General features: G+C 42.7%; 1 protein-coding gene across 44 annotated transcripts in view; it reads right to left on the bottom strand.

Moving 5' to 3' along the window:
- DPP6 (dipeptidyl peptidase like 6) overlaps positions 1–25349 on the bottom strand; it is a 714691-nt gene that overhangs the window by 38900 nt on the left and 650442 nt on the right. For all 44 annotated transcript variants that reach the window (XM_039524563.1, XM_039524587.1, XM_039524562.1 and 41 more), the window contains 3 exons: positions 24301–24392; positions 18978–19025; positions 16646–16764 (listed from right to left, as the gene is read on the bottom strand). In XM_039524563.1, coding sequence (XP_039380497.1) covers positions 16646–16764; positions 18978–19025; positions 24301–24392 — 259 coding nt within the window. The remainder of the gene's footprint in view (positions 1–16645; positions 16765–18977; positions 19026–24300; positions 24393–25349) is intronic.

The following is a 25349-nucleotide window of genomic DNA, read 5'->3' as shown; positions in this document are numbered from 1 at the left end:
CAAACATCAGAAACTAATTTAAGCTTCACAAGCCTCAGGAAAAGTTCCAAAAGGTCACCATTTGCCTTGAAGCACTAATTACAGCCTCCTGCTACTGGTATACAAAAAAAAAAAAAAGAAGAATCTTCATAATTGTCCTTGTGTAGGAAACCATTCTGGCCACAACAGATAACAGTCACTCAGTGACCTAATACGCTGGCAACAACCAACACATCCTTCCAGCCAAGAATCCTATTGCTGCACTTCTTTAGTATTCTACAGGATGGGAAACAAACATCCCTGTTAGTTTGTCATGCACAAGGTTCTGCAGATCATCTCAATGTGAGCTGCAGACACATTTTATTTTCACTTTTACACACCCGTCTCAGATTTTATGGGCCAGATTCTTTGGCCGGCTAAGTCTGCTTTGCTGCTGTGGCCTAAGAGTGGAATAATGGTGCCTACTTTAAATCCCTCTCCCAGCCCCCAGAAGAAAGGGGACATGGCTGGGGCTGCCCATGTGCCCAGGTAAATGGCTGGTGCCATCGACCCGAGGATGACAGAATACAAAGGCATCTTTATACCACCTTTCCTCCCCTTATGGCACTCTAGACTTCTGCCAAAGGCAGTTCTGAACTACATTTAACTTCAATGTAGTTGTGGTATGCTTCATTACTATATGCACTGTGTGAGCTAGAAAACAAGGGGATACTAGGCAAACAGATGATAATCATATACGTGGTTGTGAATAATATGTTTATTGGGTTGAATTCCTGCTCTGGTTCATAGTGAAAGTCATGGCCATCTGATAAGAACATGCCAGGTGCTTCACAAGGAATGAACAGAACAGGCAATCATGCCATGATTTACAAAGGAGATCAGTATCATCATCCCAGTTTCATAGAAAAGGAAACTGAGCCACAGAGAGACAAAGTGACTCGCCCAAGGTCATTCAGCAGGCCAGTGGCAGAGCCCAGAATAGAACGCTGGTGTCCTGAGTCCCATTTCAGCTGGTTAGTGGTGTCCACAGAAGTGCCACTGCACCACACATCCCCTCCCCTTACAGTTAGCATTGACTGCTGGCAATCTCAGCACAGGGGCTGCATGGACTGAATAGGCCTGGGGACTAAGCTACTGTCTTGATACTACCATTATGGAGGCTGATTGGCAGAGGAAACATGGAAAAGCTCCAGCTCTGTTGCTTCCTGCTGAAACCATAACCTGCAGCTCAGTAAAGGACTTCAATTTCCAACACCCTTTATTCCATAGTTTATTTATTTATTTATTTTTAAAGACAAATTGATTGCAGGTTAAAATCTTACCCCATGTCCTGTCTACAACACAATTATTAATATAGCGTCTTGACAGACACTAGGAATCATGAAATAGGATGCCGACCTGCAATGCTCTTTAACTTTAATGGGGATAGAAGAGACAAGTGCACTGGCCTGTGGCTGAGAAGACCTGAGCTCTCCCCAGCTCTGAAACTGAACTGCTGCATGACCTTGGGCTAGTCAATTCACCTCTCTGTGCCTTGGTTTCTCCTCCCAGCCTTAGGACTTGTCTATGTGGGGACACTGAGAACACGTCTACATGACAGCCACCACAGTGGCACAGGTAGGGTGACCAGATGTCCCGATTTTATAGGGACAGTCCTGGTTTTGGGTCTTTTTCTTATATAGGCTCCTATTACCCCCCACCCCCTGTCCCGATTTTTCACATTTGCTGTCTGGTCACCCTAGGCACAGGTATGGTGCTGCAGTTGACTACCATTGTGTGGATACTTCCTACATCCATGGAATGGGCCTTTCCAACTATGCAGTTAATCCACTTCTCCAAAAGGCAGTAGCTAGGTCAATGGAAGAATTCTTTTGCCAATCTAGCCACAACTACACCAGAGGCTAGGTCAACCTAACTATGGCCAGGTCTACACTTACAGTGGCACAGCTGTAAGAGCACCCGTGTAGCCATGTTATGCAGCGCTCTAGCTGTGCCGCTGTAGAGCGGGCATCCCCTGAGTGTCTCCGTGTAGACAGGCCCTTAGTTAGACTAGTCTAGATTACAATCTTATAATGGCATTCCATCTCTTAGAATAGATGTAGCCAGCCTATGGAGTCCTGATCTCACTGGAGTCTCTAGATGTGACTGTAATACAACAACTACAGTAATAAATAAATTAAAATAAATAAATAAATAAATGTCTGGCTCTAGCTACTTTTGCTAAATTTGAGAGCCAACCTTTTACCTTTGTTGACACAAAACCATGTCTGTTGTCGTTCTTTATTCGTCAGCTATTGGCTGTCAATAAAACTCCTGTCTCAGCCTCAGTGATTATTTTAATTTCAAGTTAACACTTGTGCAGACCACATCAAGTATGGTCCCTGCCAAAGGTCACCCTGAATCCCAAGCTTCAGATGTCATAGCTGGCCCAGTAACATTTAAAAAGCTTTAACCTGAATCTAAGCAGCAAATGCTTCACAGATTCTTACGCCAAAATGCTTTGTCATCACCACTTGGGGTAATTTTATGATGTTGCTAGAAGACACGAAACCATGTTCCTGATAGATACTTCCTGACAGTCGAAATTCTACATAACTGAGTGAGTTTAAGAAGGGATTCAATTTGGATTTTTTTTCTGTGAATTTAGTGCTTGTGAACAGTCCTGGATTGAAAGCCTGGCCCAAACAGCGGCAATACAAGCCATCCTCCGCTGACCAACAGAAGTGCCTCACACCTGGCCTGAAGTTGCCACATGTAGAGAAATTTCACTTTCCAGGCCCATCAATAACAAAAAGAGGGTCAAAAAGCTTAATCTTGATACAGTAAATGGAACAATCACCCAATCCTTGTTTGCCAAACAACTGCTCTTTCCTTATTCAAATCTTTCCTAAAAGCTCACACCTGCTGTGTAACCTATAAGAAAGGAGAGAATTCTCCTAATTTCATAGACACTCACAGAGAGAAAAATGAAGAACTGCACATGCCAAATGAGAGTAACTGCATGTTTTTAGTACTGCTTCTTCCTTTCTCACCCCATCCTTCCCTCACTTGTTGCGGCATATCTACAATTAAACTGTAAGCACTACAGGGCAAAGCATCTGTGTTTGTATGTGTTCTGTCAAGTTCTGAGCACACTTTGGACACTATACAGACAAGTCATAAATAATGATGCCACCACAGCAAGATAGCAGAGTTAAATCTAAATTAACTTGTTATATTTCTCATAATTGTTTTATTTTAGCATGTGACTCAAATCTCATTCCCTGCTCAAGAGACTATTGAACTTCACATACATACACGAAGGCACCTATTGGCACTTACTAGGATGATACAAGCTGCAGATCCAATCCAGCATTGTGCTCAGAATCTCTTATGAGATACTGGGTGCCTTCCACCCCCACTGAAGTCAGTGGGAGTTAAGACCATGCAGCATCTTGGAGGATCGGGCCCATAGTTATTAAAGTTGGCTATGTAATTACAGCATGGTTATTGAGTTGCTACTGAGGCAAAACACTGTACAGTGCTGTGTGCGAAAAACAGATGGGTGCAACCACTGAACCTCGTTAAATCTTCACTGCATGGTCTAATCATCCAGCACGCTGCTTTTGTTACCGGAATCTTGGGCTGCGTGTTAATAGCTGGGTTTCTATCAGGTACGTTTCTGTGCAATTAAGGGATTCAAGACTCATTGAATCTTACAGAACTGCTCTTTTATAATTTATCTATCTGGGTACTTACATGCCCCACATTACCACAGTGTCTGAGCACCTCACAGTCATTAATGGATTTTAGCTTCACAACAGTGCTGTGAGCTAGAGAAGTATTATCCTCATTTTACAGATGGGAAACTGAGGCACTAAGTGACTTGCTTGGAGTCACACGGAAAGTTTGTGTCATAGCCAGGAATCTAATCCATGTCCCCTAATACTCAGGCTAGAGCCCTCACCACTAAACCATCCTTTCACTCTCATAAACATCAGTTAAGTGCCTTTGAACACGTGCAGCTCAGAACTCGGTTTGGCCGGATTAGAGTTGTATCGGTAAATGCGAGTAAACGTTGATTTCGCCATACACACACAACCCAACAAACAAATCTTTCGAGATAGGCAAAGTAAGAAAAATGCGGCTTGAGAACTTAAGGTTTGATTTAAGGATATTTACTTTGTATATTTTGACATGTGAGGCTGAAAATTTATGTTTTAATGGTTTTAAAGCTTTAACTTTTTAAATCTCAACATCTACTCTCATTAAATACTTATTGTCAGACCCTCCGTGATTTCTCACAACTGTGACCATTTAAGTTGATAAAAATAGAAAAATGCTTGAAAATAAACATGAATATTATCCGCCAAATTATTTCAAAAAATTGAATTCTGCCAAGCCCAATTAGAGTCTGTCCAGCAATTTATGCATATTTTGTGATTGTGCCCACTGGACAGGTCCAGATTCAGAATGCATGGGATCTAGAGCATCAGCAGATGCTCCAAAATGAAGACGACTTTTTATTATAAATCAGGAAGAGGATAAAGAGGTCAGTCCACCTACTGCTTTCTCTAATTTGTCTAAAGTCTTGGCTGCTGTGTGAAATATGTCAAGCTCAACATATTCCGCGCCCCCCGAAGCTGTGCATTTTCACCATTACTCTCATTGATGTTAATGAGATTGAGATTTAGAGGAAAAACTACTAAAAACAATCAGATTTTAACGTTAGGGAACCGTATTGCTGAAACAGTGATATACAAGTTTTCTATCGGATGCTTAGTACAACACATTAGTAAGTGCGGTTAGGTTTTGGATACAAAATACTGGATTAAGAACTGGTTCCACTGACTCGGAGGAGCCTTAAATCAATCTAAGCTTATGTCTACACTGCAATTAGGACCCATGGTTGGCCCATGCCAGCTGACTCAGGCTCGTGGGGCTTGGGCTATGGGGCAGTTTAACTGCATTGTAGATATTCAGGCTTGGGCTGCAGCCTGAGCTCTGGGACCCTCCTGCTTTGCAGGGTCCTAGAGCCCATTCTGTAGCCCAAGCCCTAATGTCTACACTGCAGTTAAATAGCCCCTTAGCCTGAGCCCCACGTGACCGAGTCAGCTGGCACGGGCCAGCTGCAGGTTTTTAATTGCAGTGTCGACATAACCTTAGACTTTTCACCTTGGCATCTAAGGTGGTATCAGAGGGCCTGATCTCAGGTCTTTCCATTGACTTCCATGGACACTGGCTCTGGCCCCAGAAGCGTAGGTTAAAAGATCTGATTAAGGAACTGGGAAAGGAGTAGAAAGAGCTTCATTATTCTCATGCTTCAGGGCATGAACCAACCTTCCACTGAGGGGGTTAGGAAGACATGTCCCCTAAGGACAGATTATTACAAGAATTTTGAAGCTGGTAATTAGGCATCTTCCACCACTGGTGACAGGCTACTGACCTTGACAGATAACTGATCAGATCCAGAACGTCAATGTGCATCTTCCTTGGAGTGCTGTCTAGTAATCAGAGCAAGGCAATGGGGTCAGGACAGTCAACTCAGTGTTTGGCCATGTACAAGTCACTTACTCGTTCGGTGTCTCAGGCCTGGTCTACACTGGGGGGATCGATCTAAGTTACGCAACTTCAGCTACATCAATAACATAGCTGAAGTCGACATACTTAGATCGACTTACCGTGGTGTCTTCACTGGGGTGAGTTGACTGCTGCCACTCCTCCATCGACTCCGCCTGCGCCTCTCATGGTGGTGGAGTACAGAAGTCGATGGGAGAGCACTCGGAGATCAATTTATCGTGTCTAGACTAGACCGATAAATTGACCATTGCTGGATCGATCGCTGCCCGCCGATCCGGCGGATAGGGTAGACATACCCTCAGTTTCCCAGTTTGTAAAATGGGTGTTACAGTACTTACCTTCTTCAACTAGATGTTGAGAGGGTTGGAGAGTTAATGTTGCAAAAGCAAAATAAAAAGGTAAGGTATTATTCATTTTACAATGGAGGAAGCTTCCATCTACACACTTGTATCTTGGTAATCCACAATGCAGAGAAATACAGAGGAATTATATCATAATATTTAGCATTTACACAGCCCTTTCGATGTTCAAAGTGAATTACAAATACTAACTAATCCTCACATCCCTATGACACAGGTAGCTAAATATTATCCTAAATAAAGATGGAGAAACTGAAGCAAAAGGTGAAGTGAATGGCCCAAGGTCAAAGAATAAGTGCCTGATAACCGTAAAATGTAGAGAATCTTTAAAGATGTATAGATGTATAGATTCCAGAAGGGACCATCTGGTCTGACCTCCTCTGTAACAAGGTCTAGATCTCCCCCCCCAAACAATTCCTAGAGCACAGCATCTAGGAAAAAAACATCCAATCTGAATTAAAAATGGTCAGTGATGGGGACTCCACCATGATCCTTGATAAATTGTTCCAATGGTTAAAGGGGAACAAGGAACTCAGCACTTCAGATGGGACCCTTGCAGGATAAAGCATCTGAGCAACTTTTTGTTACAATCTTACAGCTCAGCATTTGCTGGGTGGCAACTCACTAAAACTAATATATTTTTTCTGAGTAGATACTTGAATATCAAAAACCAGATTATTCAGAGGTTTACTTGGCTTTCCGGAAAAAAGCTTGCAAAACCCAGCATTATAAGATGTACTGATAAGGTGTATCTGCTTCAATCCAGAAAAAGGAGCTTAACATAAAATGTTGCTTTGTTACAGTAAAATTCATCAATAAATCTAAATGCTTTATTGGTTTTAATTTATCATTTATTAGTAATACGTGCAAGCCTGGTTAACTTAAATCTGAAACTGTAACTGCTAAATAGAGAGACAGCAAAACACTGACACCTAAAAAGGTCCTGACCCAAAAGGGAGCTGTGGGGGGGAGGATCAGAAGGTTAATGTAGGGGGGTCATGGTATTGCCACCATTACTTCTGCGCTGTCTTTAGCACTGGGTGGCCAGAGAGTGGCAGCTGTTAGCCAGGTGCCCAGCTTTGAAGGCAGTGCAGAAGTAAGGCCAGACCATACCATGCCATCGTTACTTCCGCACTGCTGCTGGTAGCGGTGCTGCCTTCAGAGCTGGGCTCCCAGCCAGCAGCCGCTGCTGTCCACCAGCCCAGCTCTGAAGGCAGTGCTGCCGCCAGTAGCAGTGCAAAAATAAGTGTGGCAATACCACGACCGCCCCTACAATAACCTTGTGCCCCCCCCCCCCGCCCCCAAACCCTTTTTGGGCCAGGACACCTATAGTTACAACACCATGAAATTTCAGATGTAAATAGCTGATATCATGAAATTTAAGATTTTTTAAATCCCGGATCAGATGATAAACAATCACATAAAAAGAATCTGGGCACATCAGAAAAGGCAGGCTAATAAACAGGGACAAGTTTTTTTTAAGCTTGTACACACATAATGCCAGTCTAAATAATAAGATGGGTGAACTAGCCTTGCCTTGTGATAAAGGATATATATAATATATAGGCATCACAGAAACCTGGTGGATGAGACAATCAACCAACACAATCAATACTGTGTACAGATGTGGTCTCTCACCTCAAAAAAAGATATTCTAGCACTAGAAAAGTTCAGAAAGAGCAACTAAAAAATAGGGGGGTTTAGAGAGGTCCCATATGAGGAAAGATTAAAGAGGCTAGGACTTCTTTCAGTTTGGAAAAAGAGAGACTAGGGGGAGGGGACAAATATAATATATAATGATGAGTGTTGAGAAAGTGGATAAGGAAAAAAAGTTATTTATTTATTCCATAAATACAAGAAAGAGGGTCACCAAAATTAATAGGCAGCAGGTTTTAAAAAAACAAAAGGAGTTCTTCACCTGGCATTGGCCACTGTCGGTAGACAGATACTGGGCTAGATGGACCTTTGGTCTTACCCGGTACGGCCTTTCTTATGTTCTTATGTTCTTATGACCATGAAATTAACCAAAATTGACCATGAATTTGGTAGGGCCCTAATTATTAATAATTATTGGCTCAATATTAATGTGCATACTTACTGAAAATACATACACAATTTAATGTGATAGTAATGGTCAATATAAATGAAAGTTGAAGCCAGCTGATTTTCAGTAATGTCATCTGGCAAAGAATATATGACAGTACAAGCAATGGTGTGAATTTTGTGTCTACTCACACGTATCCTTTGACCATCACTGGTCTTTTAAGCCTCTGGACAGCGCAGTGCCATATTCTGAGCCTAATTCATACAAACAACATTAATGCCTACCAGAATCCTATCTAGGTTCATCTCACAGAATATGGCACGCTCAGTTAGCAGCATATGCTGTCACAATAATCAACTAACTTGCCCACTTTCCTGACCAAATCCAACTTTTCACTAGGGAGGTTGCCTAGTATAGTTCTTAGTAAAAATTCTCTGTCCACATTTTTCTGAGAAACCATGCTAGAACCCAGCTAGCAACAATTGTGTTTTAACATGACTGTAGCTACCAAGGTTCCGATCCCTGGACACACAGATCCTTACAAGCGTAAATGCAAAGCTGACATATCTTGCTGAAGTTGCCCTCAGAACACATAACTGACTTCACAGCATGATTAATAATGTCCCTTCAGCTCATCTATATGGAAAATGGATCATGTCAAGGGATCATGTCATTACATGATAGTGCTCCAACCTTGTTATAATACAGCTTGGTCTTACAGTACATATGTGAACAGGAACTAACCATGTTGTAACCCAACGTTACATGTTGTAAAGCTTAGGGATGTAATCAAATGATTCCACAGCATGGTTTTGGACCTGTCCACACAGGTAAGCCCAGACTTGCTAAAACATGGTCTGGACATTGCTGAGTTACAACATGGCTAAAACTCGAGTGCAGCTGGGCCCTAGGAATTGGGATGTTCTGAAACAGCTGAGTCAGCACAACTTGGTAGTGAAAGCTTTTGACGACTCCAACAATGGCCAAGAAAATAAAATAAATGCAGAATAACGAAGACATTTTTCAAATGCTTAGACATAAACTTGAAAAATGGAGACAGCAAGTACCTATTGCACTTATGTGCTCCACTTTCCAGATGTTTGCATGCTCCTTAAAAATATGACATATTAGGCACTTCCTACAGGGAGGTAAGAAGATAAATTAAGTCCTCAGGAAACAGTTGAAAGAGCTTAAGTGTTCATAGCTACAGGAGACTCTGTAAATGTTACGCTTGTAGCACATAGATTTTATTCTAATAAACATAAAAATGGCAAATATTCTGTATAGGGTTTAAACAATAACTTCTATATGTTCTGAACAGGTGCTCATTAGTCTTATGCTTTCCCCGCTCTGTCTAACATTTGTCCTACCAAAGAGGCTCCTGTAAAGGCTCCCAATTACTTTCTCTACCATCTTCACTCATTATAGCAATAACCTGCATTCAATCATAGATATACCTCCAGCTTTTACTGTTACTCTTGAACGTGTCTTTTGCCACTTCGGCATGGATGACGTGTGTAGCCTCTCCTATGGTTTCTGCCATTAATCAGCTAATTGAGGGTGGCTCCAGGGAGTTGAAGGGGATAGTTTGCATTTATTTTAGTTATACATTTTTTAAAATGGCAAATGCGCATGAAAATTGTATGGCTTTGTAAGGCCCAGTGGACTAGAACCCACATCTGCAGGGCCTAGGATGGCTCATAGCCCCACTGTGCCACACAACACTACAGCAAGGGAGAACTGTGGAGAGTAGGTGCTGCAGGAAGTACTGCCCAAAGGACTCAGAGTGCTAATACCCTGCACCACTCTGATTGGCCAAGCACACTATTTAACCCTGGCAGGAGGCCCAGGATGTTGTCTAGGCAACCACACAGACTTCTGGCCTGATGTGACTCCAGACTTCACCTCGTCTTCTCATCTCTGGCCTCCATCCCATGCCTGACTCTTGCTTATTGAACCTGGCTCTAATGATTCTTCCAACCCCTACTCACCAACTACTGTTCTTGACATGTGGACCCCAACCCAGCTGTGATTGCTAGGCAAAACTGCCTGCGCCCAGGTCCCTTACAGTATTTGACTATATTCCTCCCTATAGCCCTATATATGTACCTGCCTTCTTAGACCCCCATCCTATAAACACTTACATACACAAGTAAGTTTAGGCATATGTGTAGCTCCACTGAACTCTGATAGATGCTTAGATACCACAGTGCATTCCCTAGCATGGTATAAGACCCTGAACAGAATAGTAAACATGTATAAATGTGCAGGTACGAGAGCTGAAATTATAAACCCTTGAGGGCAGAGACCCTGCCTTTGGGTGTGTTTGACACCTAGCACAATGAGGCTCTGATTCTGACTGGGGATTAAGGGCACACCACAATATAAATATTATATAACTAGAATAATCTAGCTATGATGATGAACATAGTACCAGATGCCTCAATGTCATGATCAATTAAGACAAGGTCATTTGGAATTTGATGCAGGGTATCATTAATTTGAGAGTGCTGCTTCTACACTGGTATCAATCGCTCTCTCCAGGGAGTCCCATATGTTACAATGCATTCCCTGTCCTCTGCTTCTACATCTCCTGTTCTCTGCTTTATGGGTCTGGTTCATTGGTGTGATCTGGCAGCACAAAGGAGCTCTAACACCAGCTTTATTGCCCCCCATCCCCAGTAGGATTCCTCATGTCTAGAGGCATCCTCCAGCATTGTGGGGTCACCATTGTGGCTTCAATGCTACCCCGTCCTCGCCACTGGAGTAGGGGACATGGCTAGGAAAAGCAGGTATTAGCTAGCGTGCATTTGCACCCAGCTGTATCCTGGCTTCCCACAACCCTTGAGCTCCTGTGTCAAGCACAGCTTGGTTGGATCTGAGCATCTGGTCCTACATCTGCAACATTTATTTGCCAAGAAGAGTGGGAATGATATCACTGCTCTCATGTGTGATTCCTGACCTACAGCAACAAGGCCAAGGCTATTTAGTGACAGCTGTGTTGGCAGAGATGACATCTGAATCAGAAGATAGAGCTTTTTTTTTTTGGCTACAAGTCTACCTTCTCTTGACATCTCTTCCCTGCACTCTCATTGCACTGTCTGTAAGAACTACCCCTCAAGCATACCAACACAGGAGACGTTGGGGAGCAGAGAAATCATATAAGATGTGTCTTCCAAAAGAGCTGGAGCAGATCACACTTAATGGCAAATATTTCAGACAAACATATTAATGCTGTGAAAGGAGAATGGATTTGGTATCCAATGGAGGCAGATAAAGCGGCCGATCTAGCTCACGGTGAGGTGGTATTGTGTCTCTCATAAGGCAAGATGACTTTTTTTCCCTATCCACTGATTGTACCCGTAATAAATAATAGGCTATTTTGTACTCCAGTGGCTAAGGAGTGATTACCAACCACAAAAACATTTCTGAGCAAAATACAATAGCTTTCGCTTCTCCTGTGTTTAGTTTCCCCACCCTTCTATCTATCAATTTTCTTTGTGTCATCCTTAAATAAATTATTGAATTCCTTCATGATAATGTATGATTATGGAGTGCTTTGATTTGAGGGCTGCTAAGTGTTTTATGAACTGCATGCATCCATATAATTTTGATCATGTATTAATTGGCAATAATGTATGCGTGCGCCATAGGTCTCCCTCACAATTAATCTTGTTTCTGGAATATCAAACATTAACCTTTTGTGGGGAAGATCCTGCCTCCCAAAATGTACTGGGCTGTATCCCACTGTCCTTACTTTGGCAACATCCCATTGCCTTCAAAGGGATTTTTGTCGGAGAGAAGACACCAGAATCAAGCCTGTTGATGTAAATTGATGGAGAAGTATACAATTTGCTATGCAACCAAAACAGGCTGTGCATCCCTCCCTCCCTCCCAGCATCATGCACAATCTTAATTACATTGGTCCTTTAGCAATGCCGTTAGGTTAAGGTAATGAGTGAGGGAAGGATCCTTTGACCAGTGGCAGGGAGTGTGGCTACAGGGATATCCTTTGATAGGGCTTGATGCTGCAAGGTGCATGCGACTATTCATGAGAGTAAAGTAAGGCATGTGCTTAAGTGGTCTCTCCTGGATTGGGGTCAGGCGGCTCAGCACCTTGCAGCATGGAGCCCATTACAGAGACCAAAAATAACTTGCTTTCTTTAGCCAAGCCTTGTCATTTTTATGCCTTTCATTTTCTTCATTGTACACAAGCACTTTCCCCGACTTATACAGCTGTTGAGTTTTCACAGCACATTCTAGGGGAGAAAATACCATCACCACAATGAGCAATTTAAATGCAATTTAAACCCCTCCCCCTCATCCATACTATTTGTGTGTTTACATTACAGGGGTCAGAGAGTGTGACTGAGGCCTGGTCTACACTAGAAAACTAGGTCAGTTTAACTATGTCGGTTGGGGTGTGAAAAATCCAGGAGTGGCGCTGTCAAGCCAATCTAAGTCTCTGTGTAGACAGTACTAGGCTGATGGGAGAATTCTTCTGTCAACCTGCAAGAGCTGCCACCTCTCGGGGAGGTGGATTACCTATTCCAACAGGAGAACTAGGGTTGCCATCTTTCTAATCGCACAAAACCGAACACACTTCCCCTGGCCCCTGCCCCAAAGGCCCTGCCCCTTCTCCAACCCTTCTCTGAGGCCCCGCCCCTACTCACTCTATTCCCCCCCTCCGTCGCTCACTTTCCCCCACCCTCACTCAGTTTCACTAGGCTGGAGCAGGAGTTTGGGGTGCGGGAGGGGGTGACGGTTCCGGCTGGGGGTGCAGGCTCTGGGGTGGGGCCAGAAATGAGGTGTTCAGAGGCTCTGGGCTGGGGTGCAGGAGGGGGTGAGGGCTCTGGTTGCAGGTGCAGGCTCTGGGGTGGGGCTAGGGATGAGGGATTTGGGGTGGAGGAGGGCTGGAGCCGAGGGGTTCAGAGTGCAGGAGCATGCACAGGGCTGGGGTAGTGGATGGGGTGCAGGAGAGGGTGCGGGGTCCGGCTGGAGGTGGAGCTGGGGATGAGCTGCTTGGGGTGCAAGAGGGGCTCAGAGCTGGGGTGGGTGGTTGGGGTGTGGGTGAGGGTGCGGGGTGTGGGCTCCGGGAGGGAGTTTGGGTGTGGGTGGGGGCTCAGGCCTGGGGTTGAGGTGTGGGAGGGGGTGCGGGCTCCAGGAATGTGGGGGGGAGTTTCGACCTGGGGTGGGGGTTTGGGTGCAGGGGGGGGTGTGGGCTCTGGGAGGGACTTTGGGTGTGGCAGGGGGCTGGGGGTGCAGGATACAGGCTCTGGGAAAGGGTTCCAACCTGGGGCAGGAACTTTGGGTGTGGGAGGTGGTTGGGGGTGTGGGCTCCCGCTGGGTGGCGCAGCGGGACTAAGGGAGGGTCTTCCTGCTCTTGCTGTGCGCAACTCCCCAGAGCAGCCAGCACATCCGGCTCCTAGGTGCAGGGGCCAGGGGGCTCTGTACGTTGCCCACACCTGCAGGTGCTGCCTCCGCAGCTCCCACTGGCCGCAGTTCCCGGCCAATGGGAGCTGCAGAGCCAGCACTGGGGGAGCGGGCAGTGCACGGAGCCCCCCTTATTGCCCCGGTGGCTAGGGGCTGCAGGGACGTGCTAGCTGCTTCCGGGAGCTGTGCGGAGTCAGGGCAGGCAGGGAGCCTGCCTTAGCCCTGCACGCCACCAACGGACTTTTAACAGCCCTTGCACTGTAGTGCAAAGGAACAACAGAGCCACTGATCACTAGTCACAGATATATGTAGACAAGTGCAACATATTGTGACTAGCGTAATGCAGAGAACTGGAACATGGAAATGTCTGGAGCATGGAAAGCGTAGACAGGCAAAGACATTAGAAAGACGCTTGCGTTCTTCTTCAAAAGTGGCTGGCTGCAGAGTCAGCCTCAAAGCTCTCTACTAGGGGAAAGGCAGTGCTCCTCCAACATGCTCATTTCCGTAGTTTTATGTCTGTGTTGGCTATGTTTGTATGTGGTCACACAGGGCGGTATGGCTACTTACTTATCAGGACGTTCCTTCCAAAACCCCTGGGTCTGAGCTATCCAGCAGCAATAAAAAAACATTTTGGATACCAAAGCGGGGCCAGATTCATGCTAAGCATGACAAAGAACCATGAAAAAAGAATTCTCATATTATTCCAACTCATAAAACAGAAGGGGCTTGGTTCTCCTCTAACTGACACCAGTTTTACACTAGTGTTGTTCCACTGACTTCTGCGAGAGTTATTTTCAATTTTCACCACTGTGAGTGAAAGGCAAATAAAGACCAACATGCTCTCTGTGCCACTTAATATGAAGTGTAATGAAGATGGATACACTGCAAAAGAAAAAGCTTAAATTATGAAATGCCTCCACATATTCAGCATATGTTAGACAGCTCAAAGCCTCATTGTTGATATTTTGCCCGTACCTGCTGCAAAACAATGTTTTCCTTGTACGCTGGTTGAAAATAAAGGGCCTGATACGCCTTTCCCTTCCAATAGTGTGAACCAGGAATAACTCCACTGACGTCAGTGGAGTGACATTGATCTACAACCGATGTATGGGAAAGCCGAATCAGGACCCCTGTCTTTTCTTATATGCATATATTTTCCCAGTCTGTCTCATTATAGAGATGTCAGTAGTGATCCCATAGTTAAGGGTGGATTGACGTTTGCATTTAAACTGAGATTACATTTTGAGAATATAGTACTGTACAATTAGAACTCAGAGGGAGAGATCCTCAGTGGGTGTCCATCAGCACAAGTCCACTGAAGTAAATAGAGTTATGATGATTTGAACCAGCTGTGGCGCTGGTCCAGAGCTGTTTAGCTGAAAGTGATTATCTTTTGTACTTGGCTAATTTATGACTGTAGGGACGTATATTCTAATAAATTATATAAATCTCTCAAAGAATTACAGCAGCCATATTGTAGATTGGCTCTAATGCAGTAGGAATTTATCAACACTTAGGGGTTGATAAGAACCATAATCTTGTTATTCGCATGTGCTTCTAATTGTATTAAAACATTTAGCCTCTTAGAAAAGGGGAAATGGGCAATGTTATCAGCAATTACTGACAGCCTGTCTTGAAACTGATACTTTAAAAAAAATGTACACAGCTTTCCTTGTCCAAAGACAAACCTGATCAACATGGTAATATTTACTGTACTACTCTACGTTTTCCAGTCAATTATACTCCAGTGTAAACATCTTCCATTGTTATAGATTCACAGAAATTACAAGTGGAAATTATCCCTGAGGCCACTTAGTTCACCACACCGATAGTGCGGAGATGCTCCCTACAGGGCATTTTCTAATGTTTTATCTAGTCTCCTGTGACAAATGTCCCAAATGATGGGGCCTATACAACTTCCCTGGGTAGAATACTCCACAGCCTGACATATCTCTCAGGAAGTTCTGCCTGATATTCCCTCTGACTATTCTCTTTCTCAGTTTCATCACATTGCTTCTGGTTATTTCCTCATGTAGCATCCTCAATACTTCTTCTTTGTCCTTGGAGTTGATTATAACATGGCAATTCTTGGCTCATAAGAAGTGCTTTACAGTCAGACAAGGAGCAATTCACATCCTGACTGAGAGTTTGCTGACATAAAAAAAAAAGGCACCTAACTGCATTTGGACAATTACATCATGACTGTGCCCACAAACTGGATATTTACACACACACACACACACACACACACACAATTTGCATGTACTATGATGGTCACTGGTGCCTGAGGTTTTGCAAACCAGGCCCTTAGTCCTTGCGTATTTACTATAGGATTACAAACTCCTCAGAACTAAGAACCTTTTTTACTCTGCAACCACAGTAAAAAGTGAGGAGCCAGATCGTGAAATCCTTCCTCATTTTGGTGAGCACTTACTCAACTGAGCAGCCCCATTCACTTTAGTGGGATTACTCGTGTGAGTAATTGCTCACCAAGGTGAGTAAGGGCCCTGCAATCTGGCCCTACGTTTATATGTAATTTGGTAGAACTAAGTGGTGACTGCATTAGAACGTTATAGAGTTCTGCATTTATTCCTAATATGTCTTTAAAAAGGTAATTCAACGGTATTGAGTACACAGAACTTTATTAAAGCCAAACGAAAATCCCCCATGCGCAACTGTAGTGCTATATTCACCCATGTTTGATAATAATACTCAAAACTCTGTGTTCAAAAGGCTAGGTAAAATTTCAAAAGCACATAAGTGATGTAGGAGCCTAAGCCCCATTTTTAAAAGTAACTTGAGTATTTAAGGCCAGATTTTCAAAGGTCATTAGGGCATAAAGATGCAGGGAGGCTTCTAGTGGGCTTTTCAAAAGCTCTTAAGCAGGTTAGGTGCCTAACTACCATTGAAATCAGGAGCCTAAATCTATTGAAAATCAATGGAATTTAGTCTCTTAAGTGCCCAAGTCACTTTAGAAAATGGGATTTGGGCACTTCTGGAAGTTTTACCCATAGTCACTAAATTCATTATGTCACAATATAACACACTACAGTGGAACAAGGAAATCACTGAAGCCTGAATTAGAGAGAACCATTGCCCTCAATTAGGATTAAGACTTTCCCCCCCTTTAAATGTGTTTTTTAAATCATCAAGCAAAACGGATTATTTGACGGCAACAGACCTTTGTGCTGCTGGTCGCAGTTCGAAGGTACATACCGAGCTTGGTTATTGCCTGCTCTAAAATCTCTCCTTAATAATAAAATAAACCTACCTTCACAGGTCAGTAAGAAGTACTCCATGTTGTGACTGAATGACGCACTGAAATAAGTACAGTTTTCAATCAAATCACAGGACAGACACTGCCTGTTGAAGTTTCCATTTGTGCTTGCACTGAAAAAGTTAATACATGTACATGAAGGTCAATTGACCGAGGGTTATCTTGAAACAACATTTTTTTTAACTTCATTGCACCGGAAAAAAAGAATATAACTTGTTCAGCTTTACTAAGAGACTAGGCATTCTAAATTGCTAAATTGTTGGGGTTTTGGGTGGGTGGGAGGGTGGGGGCAGGAGTTACCAGAACTGAAAAGATATTAAAGGGTATTGATGGCTTTTGTGCAAGGCAGGTGATTATGTTAGATGCTACAGCTTTCCAGAAAATGATGGATGCAACTGAACTTTCAATATAAACAACACATTTTAATTCAGGGAATAGACATGAAAGTAGGGATTATTTCTGTGCTAGATGATGTTTATTGCAGACAAAGGAGAACTAGAGATCTTTTCTTTAAGAGGCAGTTTTTCTGACTTGCTAGTGGTTACTCATAGACAATCCTCTTCCTTCAAATTCAAAGAGTGGATCGTGGAGTGTTAACCACAACATCCAGGTAGAAAGAAAAGATCATGTTTTGCCAGCTTTGTTTTTGAAGTATGCAATTTGGCCTGTGTGTGTGCTCAAGAGCACCATCCTGGTTAAAGGCTAAATAACCATTTATTAACAAATAATAAATAATACTTAGAATGTCTATTGCACTTTGCAACTTCAAAATGCTTTACAAACATTACCTAACTGATCCTCAGAACACCTCTGTGAGGCATGTCAAGATTATTATTCCATTTCACGGGTAGCAAAACTGAAGCAGGGCAGCTGTGTGACTTGCTGAAGACCACAGGAACGGTCAGTGGCAGAGCTACGGTCATCACACAGTTGTCCCTGGCTCCTGTTCCTGTGTTCTCTCCAGTTCAGGCCTTTCTTCATGAGTGGAATCCCAGTGTGACTCACTAACTCAGAATTCACAAACTGAGGGCCAGATCCTCAGCCGATATAAACTGTCATAGCTCCGTTGGCTTCAATGGGGCTATGACAATTTACATAAGTCGAGGCTCTGTCCTTGACAGTTCACTACATGAGCCACCTTTAAAGGCTAGTGGGGTACGGCAAGGTGGAAGCAATGTGAATCGTGCCACCGTTTCCTGTGAAGAATTCTCCCTGAACTGAGCTTTCACACTGAGTTTTATTCATGCCCAAACAGACTCAGCATGATTTATTTAATTAAAAAATGCTGAAAGTAGCCTAGCTCCTCACAAAGCTGTGTGAAGAACAGTGGGCAAATACAGAGGTTTAAGAATTAAATTACTGGTAATTCAGTTTGTTGTAGTCTCTTCCCCGCCTGAGAGAAAAAACCATTACATCATACTGCAGGATGTAAATATACTGACAATCTCGTATCAAATGAAGCTAGCACTGCCCCTGCCCGCCTTCCCTTCATTGTGGATGCTTCCAAGGCAGGACAAAATACCACAAGATGGGATGATGGAAGGATGTTAGAGGAGAGGAATACAACAAACTTAACTGTCAGTATGTGCCTCCGTTTCCTCGTCTGTAAAATGGGGATAATAATACTTCCCTCCGGCCCAGGGTGTGAGAATTAATAAATTTGCATTTTCCAGTGCTTAGAAATCTTGTATGAGAAAAAATAAGGCTGGATTCTAAAGCCTCTTGGCAATTGAAACAAGCATTTTCTAGGATGGAATTTTTATTTTTTACTCCTTTCTCCTTCCCACACAGCAATGTATTTATTAGCTGTACTATAGATACCATGTACATAAGCTAACCATAAGCTAACCATTGTTTACCTACTGTATCACCATTGAGAACATACTGGAGCCACATGACATTGCAGAAAAACATTCACAAATGTTCAGCAATTTTGTTCTGCCTGTTTTCAAGTACCAGCACTTCTGTGGTTTGGTTAGATTTCCATACAAACAGGATTGTGAAAAATACAAATGTATGCAATGATGCAACTTTTTGCAGTGCATAACAATTTTGTTTGAAAATGTTTCCATTTTAATGTGCCATTTGCTTTAGCATGAGACCAATTTCTAACTGGCAATGAAATGAGAAAATGCTCTAATTTCAAGCATTTCAAATTTGGTTGCAAACTCCTTTCCCACTTGGTGACATGCTCATATTTATTCCTTAGATTCAATCGGAGAATAAACAATGTCAGTAATGATGGGCACAATCCATTTTCTGTAATGACCTCATTCATAGAGGAATAACTGGAAAATGATCTCTATGAAGGGATTAAAAAACATACCTATATAAGTGTCGCCGTCTTGGTAAATCTTCTGTGCTGAGGAAGTAACTAAAAATACAAAGTACAGTAGTGAGAATTGGAGTTTTGGAAGGAGATTTACAAATATGTTATTAAACAGCATCTCTATCCTCACACCCATCTTTTGAACATTTCCTTCATCTTGTGAAGCAAACTGCAAGAATATGTGACTTCTCCATTTCACTGAATTAGAAAACCAGTCAGAAGGGACCTCTCTCCAGCACAGAATCAAGGAAATGTTTGGTAAACTGCATGGCAATTTAAAATAAAAACAAAAAAAATTTCAGTTCTGAAGTATATATGATAGCTGTGCTTCAAGGGGAAAACGCTCCATGCACAACCCCCTGAATTCAGGTATGTAGGCTTGGCTTGACATCAGTAATTGGACACGGGTGAGGCCTCATTTCTTGGGAGACAGGATTAAGCAGGTAAATGGATCAGGAGGTTGGAATGGAAACAGAATGTCTTTACCAGCTAAGATAGGGGAGCAACACACAGGGAACCATTTACAGTGGACAAGATAACAATGAATACAATAAGTCAGGAACATAAAGATGAGGTAAAAAGTGAGTTGTACATGGACAGTGAATGGACAGAGCATGTTATGCAGGGAGTAATTCCAGCAAAGTGACCAAGCCAATCCCAAAACATTTGATGCAATGTAGTGTGTAAAGGTATATAAAGAAAGGGGGCTTCTGTGTAACTCTGGATGTGTGGTATACCCTGTACCCACCCTCTACGTTCAAGTCTAATCAACTCAGCGAAGCTTTTCTGTATGTCAAATAAAGGAACCTGAGCGTCAAGACGAGAGTCAAACTGAGATCTGGGGGAACTGAATGGAAGATGTCTCAGAGGCCACCCCAACATAGTGGTGCTGGGACTAAGATTGGATCAATTCATCTGGAGCAGGGAACATATAGTTTATTATACAGATAGCTCTACTGTCAAGGATCACAACCCTCAGTTTAGCAATGGCATTGGAAGGTTTTTAATCTGAGTTGGCTTCTTGGGCACTGGAGTAGTAGGTTAAATCTAAGGGCAAACCTTACGGATTTCCCAGAGAGGTACTGGGGGAGACTGGGTGGAAAAGGAACGTCAATGAATAGTGCTAAACAAAAAATGCAGAAAAGAGAAGCAAAAAGTTTGTTATTGCAGGAACTAATCATGGAAATAAAAGCCCTGTGTAGAGAAGTAAAACAGTTAACCATTACGTGGGAAATTTTGAGAGAGAAAAGAATGGGCTGGAAGAGCACAAAGAAATACATAAGGCATATGCTGTGCAGTCTAACGAGGCATGTTAAAAACAAAAGAAAAATGGACATTAGAGAGGTACTTTAAGTACCTATGTAAAAGAATGCTTGGCAGAGCACAGCAGAGGTCTGTTGAAGAGGCCACTGAAATGTTAAAAAATAGGACCCATTGGCAGCCAGGAAAAAGTAGTACTTAGTTTCTTTTTTCCCTAAGGCAAAGAAAACCCGAATCAAGGAAGGAGTTTCACATGGATTATTTCTAGTGGCTAAAACTTTACAAATGAAATGTGCCAACTTAAGGGATGAGTGTAAAAAGCATAAAAAGCAAATGAAAGTTGTAAAGAGGGAAATAAACTAAATGGAAACAATTCCTGAAAGGTCAGGTAGAAAACAGTATCTGTTGCCTATCTGCATCAATCCAAAGTAAAACGCAGCCATCCTTCAAGGACTGTATTTAGTGAGCACAGCTTTGCAAGCAAAGTGTACTACATTAAGAAACAAGTGGAAAAAACATTAAAAAATAAGTTTAGAGATGCTGAAAGAATTCAGCTGAGAAATGGAAAATAAGAAGTGATTTAAGGAAAGAGTGTGAAGTTAAAAGTAGCTTTTGCACAAATGAACACGGCAGAGTTCAGGGGGAATTAAACAGTTGGGGGATGTAGCTGTAAATATAAGTACAGTAACTCCTCATTTAACGTTGTCCCACTTAACGTTGTTTCAATGTTACGTCCCTGCTCAATTAGGGAACATGCTAGTTTAAAGTTGTGCAATGCTCCCTTATAACATCGTTTGGCTGCCTGCTTGTAAGATTCCGTGGAAGAGCAGCGACTTTACCAGGGAGCATTGCACAAGTTCCACTTCTCTGCCTCCTCTCCCTCCCTCCCAGGTTTCCCCCACCGTCAATCAGCTGTTTGGTGGGGCTTAGGACTTTCGGGAGGGAGGGGGAAGAGAAAGGAAGCACCACATCTCCACTCCTCCCCCTCCCTCCCAGAAAATCCTAAGCGCGAAGTGCTGGGAGGGAGGGGGAGGAGCAGGGAAGCCCCACGTCTCCACTCCTCCCCCTCCCTCCCAGAAAGTCCTAAGCGCTGCCAAACAGCTGTTTAGCGGCGCTTAGGACTTTCTGGGAGGAAGGGGCAGAAGCGGAGAAACGCTACATCTCTGCTCCTCCCTCTTTCTCCCAGAAAATCCTAAATGCTGCTAAACAGCTGTTTGGCGGTTCTTAGGACTTTCTGGGAGGGAGGGGGAGGAGCACTGCGGGAAGCACTGCGTCTCCGCTCCTCCCCCTACCTTCCAGAAAGTCCTAAGCACCGCCAAAGAGCTGTTTGGCAGTGCTTAGGACTTTGAGGGGGAGGGATGTGGCATGTTCCGGAAAGGAGGTGGAGTGGGGGTGGGAGGAGGTGGGCCTGGAGTGGAGCGGGGACAGGAAGAGGCGGGCCTGGAGCATTCCCGGCAAAATCCGAGCCTGTTCTCCTGGGAAGCTGCCGCTGCTGCTGCAAAGGTGCTTCCTAGCGTCCTTGCCTGCAGCGGGCTGTGCCGGTGTAGGGTAAGCCAGGGGCACTTCCCAACCACAGTAGAGTACAGTACCGTACAGTATACAGTACGATGCCTTTTGTCTGCCCCCCAAAAAATTCCTTGGAACCTAACCCCCAGCATTTACATTAAATTATGGGACAATTGGATTTCTTTAAGATTGTTTCACTTAAAGTTGCATTTTTCACGAACAGAACTATAACGTTAAGTGAGGAGTTACTGTAGTGAAGCACAACCACCAAAAACCTATTTGAAAGTGAAATCCAAATTCTCTTTTCTTTTAACAAGTTATTAATAATGAATAACAGAGCTACTTTGAATGGTGCAGCGGCCATTCAAAAACACGACAAAACCTCCAACCATTGAAATCCTATTCAAAAGTTCTGTTTATCTGTGATGTACAATACATTTTACTAAGAGAGTAAAACAAAAACTATATGGTGGAGTTTTATAAGTGAAAAAAAAGAGAGATTAAAATGTCTTAGACTAAAAACAGGTCCAAAGGGTTTAGGATTAAGACCTATTAAGAAAATATTGAACAAAAATGTTCATTTTATGTATGTATCAGTGTTATTAAATTTTACAGGTCTGCAGGTCTACCTAAAGAATTGTGCCTACTAAAATTTAGTGAAATATAGTTAAAAACTGTTGAAAAAAGTTTCTAAACAGAAATGTACACTTTAGAATGGGAGAGCAACTACTCCAAAAAAAAAAAAAACTGAATAGGATTGCCTCAGGAAGTGGAGTGTTTAAAATTGATGTGTCACTCAGAAACCAATAGTGGGAACATGACCAAGCATTTCTACAGAAGATACCAGCCAAAGTACTGCATCCATTGAATAAGCAAAACCAAGGACTCATTAACGAAGTTTTGTTAACTGTATATAATACACATAATATTGTAATTGTTTTTAAAGAAGTATGGCATTAAGTCAATGTGTTAAAATAATAATATCATGTGTAATATGTGGGGAATACATACTATGCAAAATAAAAGTGTTCTTAAGTGATATGAAGCAAGAAAACTTGACCTCTTTTTTCACCATAGAAAAGTTACCCCAACGAGGTATAAAGCTTTATCGTGCACATACCTTTAAATACTTTTTTTTAAACTAGAGGTTCTAACAAAGCAACCCACCCCTCTTCCCATAACATTTGATCACTTTTGATTCTTTGAACAGCTATATGGCTTCAGGCACCTGAAAAACCCATTGAGAGCCTCTGCTTGAAGAGGGGATTCCAACCGTTAGGGAAGATATAGCCTGAACTTGGAAGGAATGTCACTGTCTAAGCATCACAGTGACACTGTAGCCAGCTCCATTTCTGGCTACAGTGTGATAAGTAGTGAAAGCACCAGCTTTCTGAGGTCACCCGTTACTGTTTCAGGTCCTTGAATTAGCTGGATATGCAAGGAGTGGCCAACTTCAATTCAGAGTGCAAAGTCCAGGTTGACATCTCCATGGGGGCCAAAGGCCATGAGTTTTACAAGGGTGGTGATGACCCACAGGAGCAGATATTGTCTTAGTGGGGGTGAGGGGGAGGACTGAATAACATAATGGCTGGAGTATCCAATCCAGCAGGTCTATTTCCTATAAACTGGGCTCACCTGAATATGTAGATTTCTCATATTGTGCAGTCAAATCACAAATATCACAATTTGTTAAAATTGCAATGTGAGTAATTATGCTAGCTTAGCCGTCAAAAGGAACTGCGGGCATTTTTAGCTCCTTCCAGAATTGGGCCCTTAATTATCATTCAGTGTTTAGGATGGGCTAATGCCTTTTGACTCAGCTATTTAGTGACAATATGGGATAGTGCTGGAGACGATAGATCATTTTAAATTTAAGAAGTCTAGAATTCAGCAGCTTGCATCTCATTGAAACTTTGCCTGAAAGAGCAACTCCACACGATGTGAACTGGAAACCCCCTCAGAGTGCAGAGTGGTATTTTGCTGAGATTTAGGACAATGCCAAGCACGCCAAGAACTGGGACATCACTAACAAAGGATCAAGGTAAAAATGAGGGAAATTGTAAAAACATGATGGCAGTTTACCAAGCAGAAATGTTTGTTCATTACAATAGTTTTTGTGTGTGTCAAACAGAATTCTTTCCAAGACTAGGAGGACTAAAAAGTGCAAAGCCAGCCAATGAACACTGAACTCTCTCTTCAAATTTTGAATCAAAAGTTGTTGATGAAGAAACATAGGAACACACACACGTATATGTATGTAAACCAGGCTTCTTTGTGTGTGTCAAATATCAAAATGAGATTGATTATTAAACACACAAAGTCAGAGGTAGGGGAGGGAACAAAGCAAGGCAAGACTTCTTTGAAACACTAGACTGTAAACTAGAGGTTAAGCCATGAACAGATGTAGCCAGCCCTCTCCTGCTGTCTGTACATCTAGCTGTTCATGCGCACAAACTGCTTTCAAGATGGCTCCTGTAGACTAGCTAACTCTAGAGCCAGAACTAAAAGATGAAAGTCTGTTTGGTTTGCTACTTACACCGACTTCTTTACTTACATTTTATGTCTCTTTTCATCATATGCCAAAATCTTTGTCACATCCCAATCACCAGATGTAATGGACTGTAAGTTATCACTGCTGCTATTGGGCTGCCAAAAAAAAAAGGGGTGTGTTTTCTTTTTTTCTGAAAAGACGACACTTGAACAAGACTAAAAAAAACCTTTATTTTTATTTCTCAAAACATGAAGCCCTCGTGACTCCTCCATGACTTGTTAAAAGTAATCACTAATTTGTGATTCTCTCCAAAGTATTGCAGACATGCTTAAATATACTGAACCAGATTAATCTCTGGCACAACTCCATTGATGATAATGAGATTAATTGGGCCCAGCATAAAGAATACAGATGGAAGTCCTTTCCTGTGATCCTCTTCTGCCCATGGGTTCTGGATAATAACCTCGGATGATTGTGCAGAGAGCCACTTATTTAGGAATAATGGAGGACAAGCTTGTTTAAAAAAAACCCCAAAGTGACATTCTTTGAATTTTGCTTGAAATGTGAAGACCTTTTTAATTATAAATCTAAGCAAACTGCATCATTTGAAACTCTTGTTCATCCTATGCATGCCTGAAATGCTACTAGCATTTAGCCCATTTAAGGTATTCATCCTTATGGTCAGAGGGATTCAAATTCTCCATAGACACCTTGCCATATAGATTCATAGACTCTAGGACTGGAAGAGACCTCGAGAGGTCATCGAGTCCAGTCCCCTGCCCTCATGGCAGGACCAAATACTGTCTAGACCATCCCTGATAGACATTTATCTAACCTACTCTTAAATATCTCCAGAGATGGAGGATTCCACAACCTCCGTAGGCAGTTTATTCCAATGTTTAACCACCCTGACAGTTAGGAACTTTTTCCTAACGTCCAACCTAAACCTCCCTTGCTGCAGTTTAAGCCCATTGCTTCTTGTTCTATCCTTAGAGGCTAAGATGAACAAGTTTTCTCCCACCTCCTTATGACACCCTTTTAGATACCTGAAAACTGCTATCATGTCCCTTCTCAGTCTTCTCTTTTCCAAACTAAACAACCCCAATTCTTTC

Source organism: Mauremys reevesii, linkage group 2 (assembly GCF_016161935.1).
Source record: "Mauremys reevesii isolate NIE-2019 linkage group 2, ASM1616193v1, whole genome shotgun sequence".
NCBI classification, from domain to species: Eukaryota; Metazoa; Chordata; order Testudines; family Geoemydidae; genus Mauremys; species Mauremys reevesii.
The sequence above is the reverse complement of the archived record's forward strand: the minus strand, read 5'-3'. Positions and strand labels throughout refer to the sequence as shown.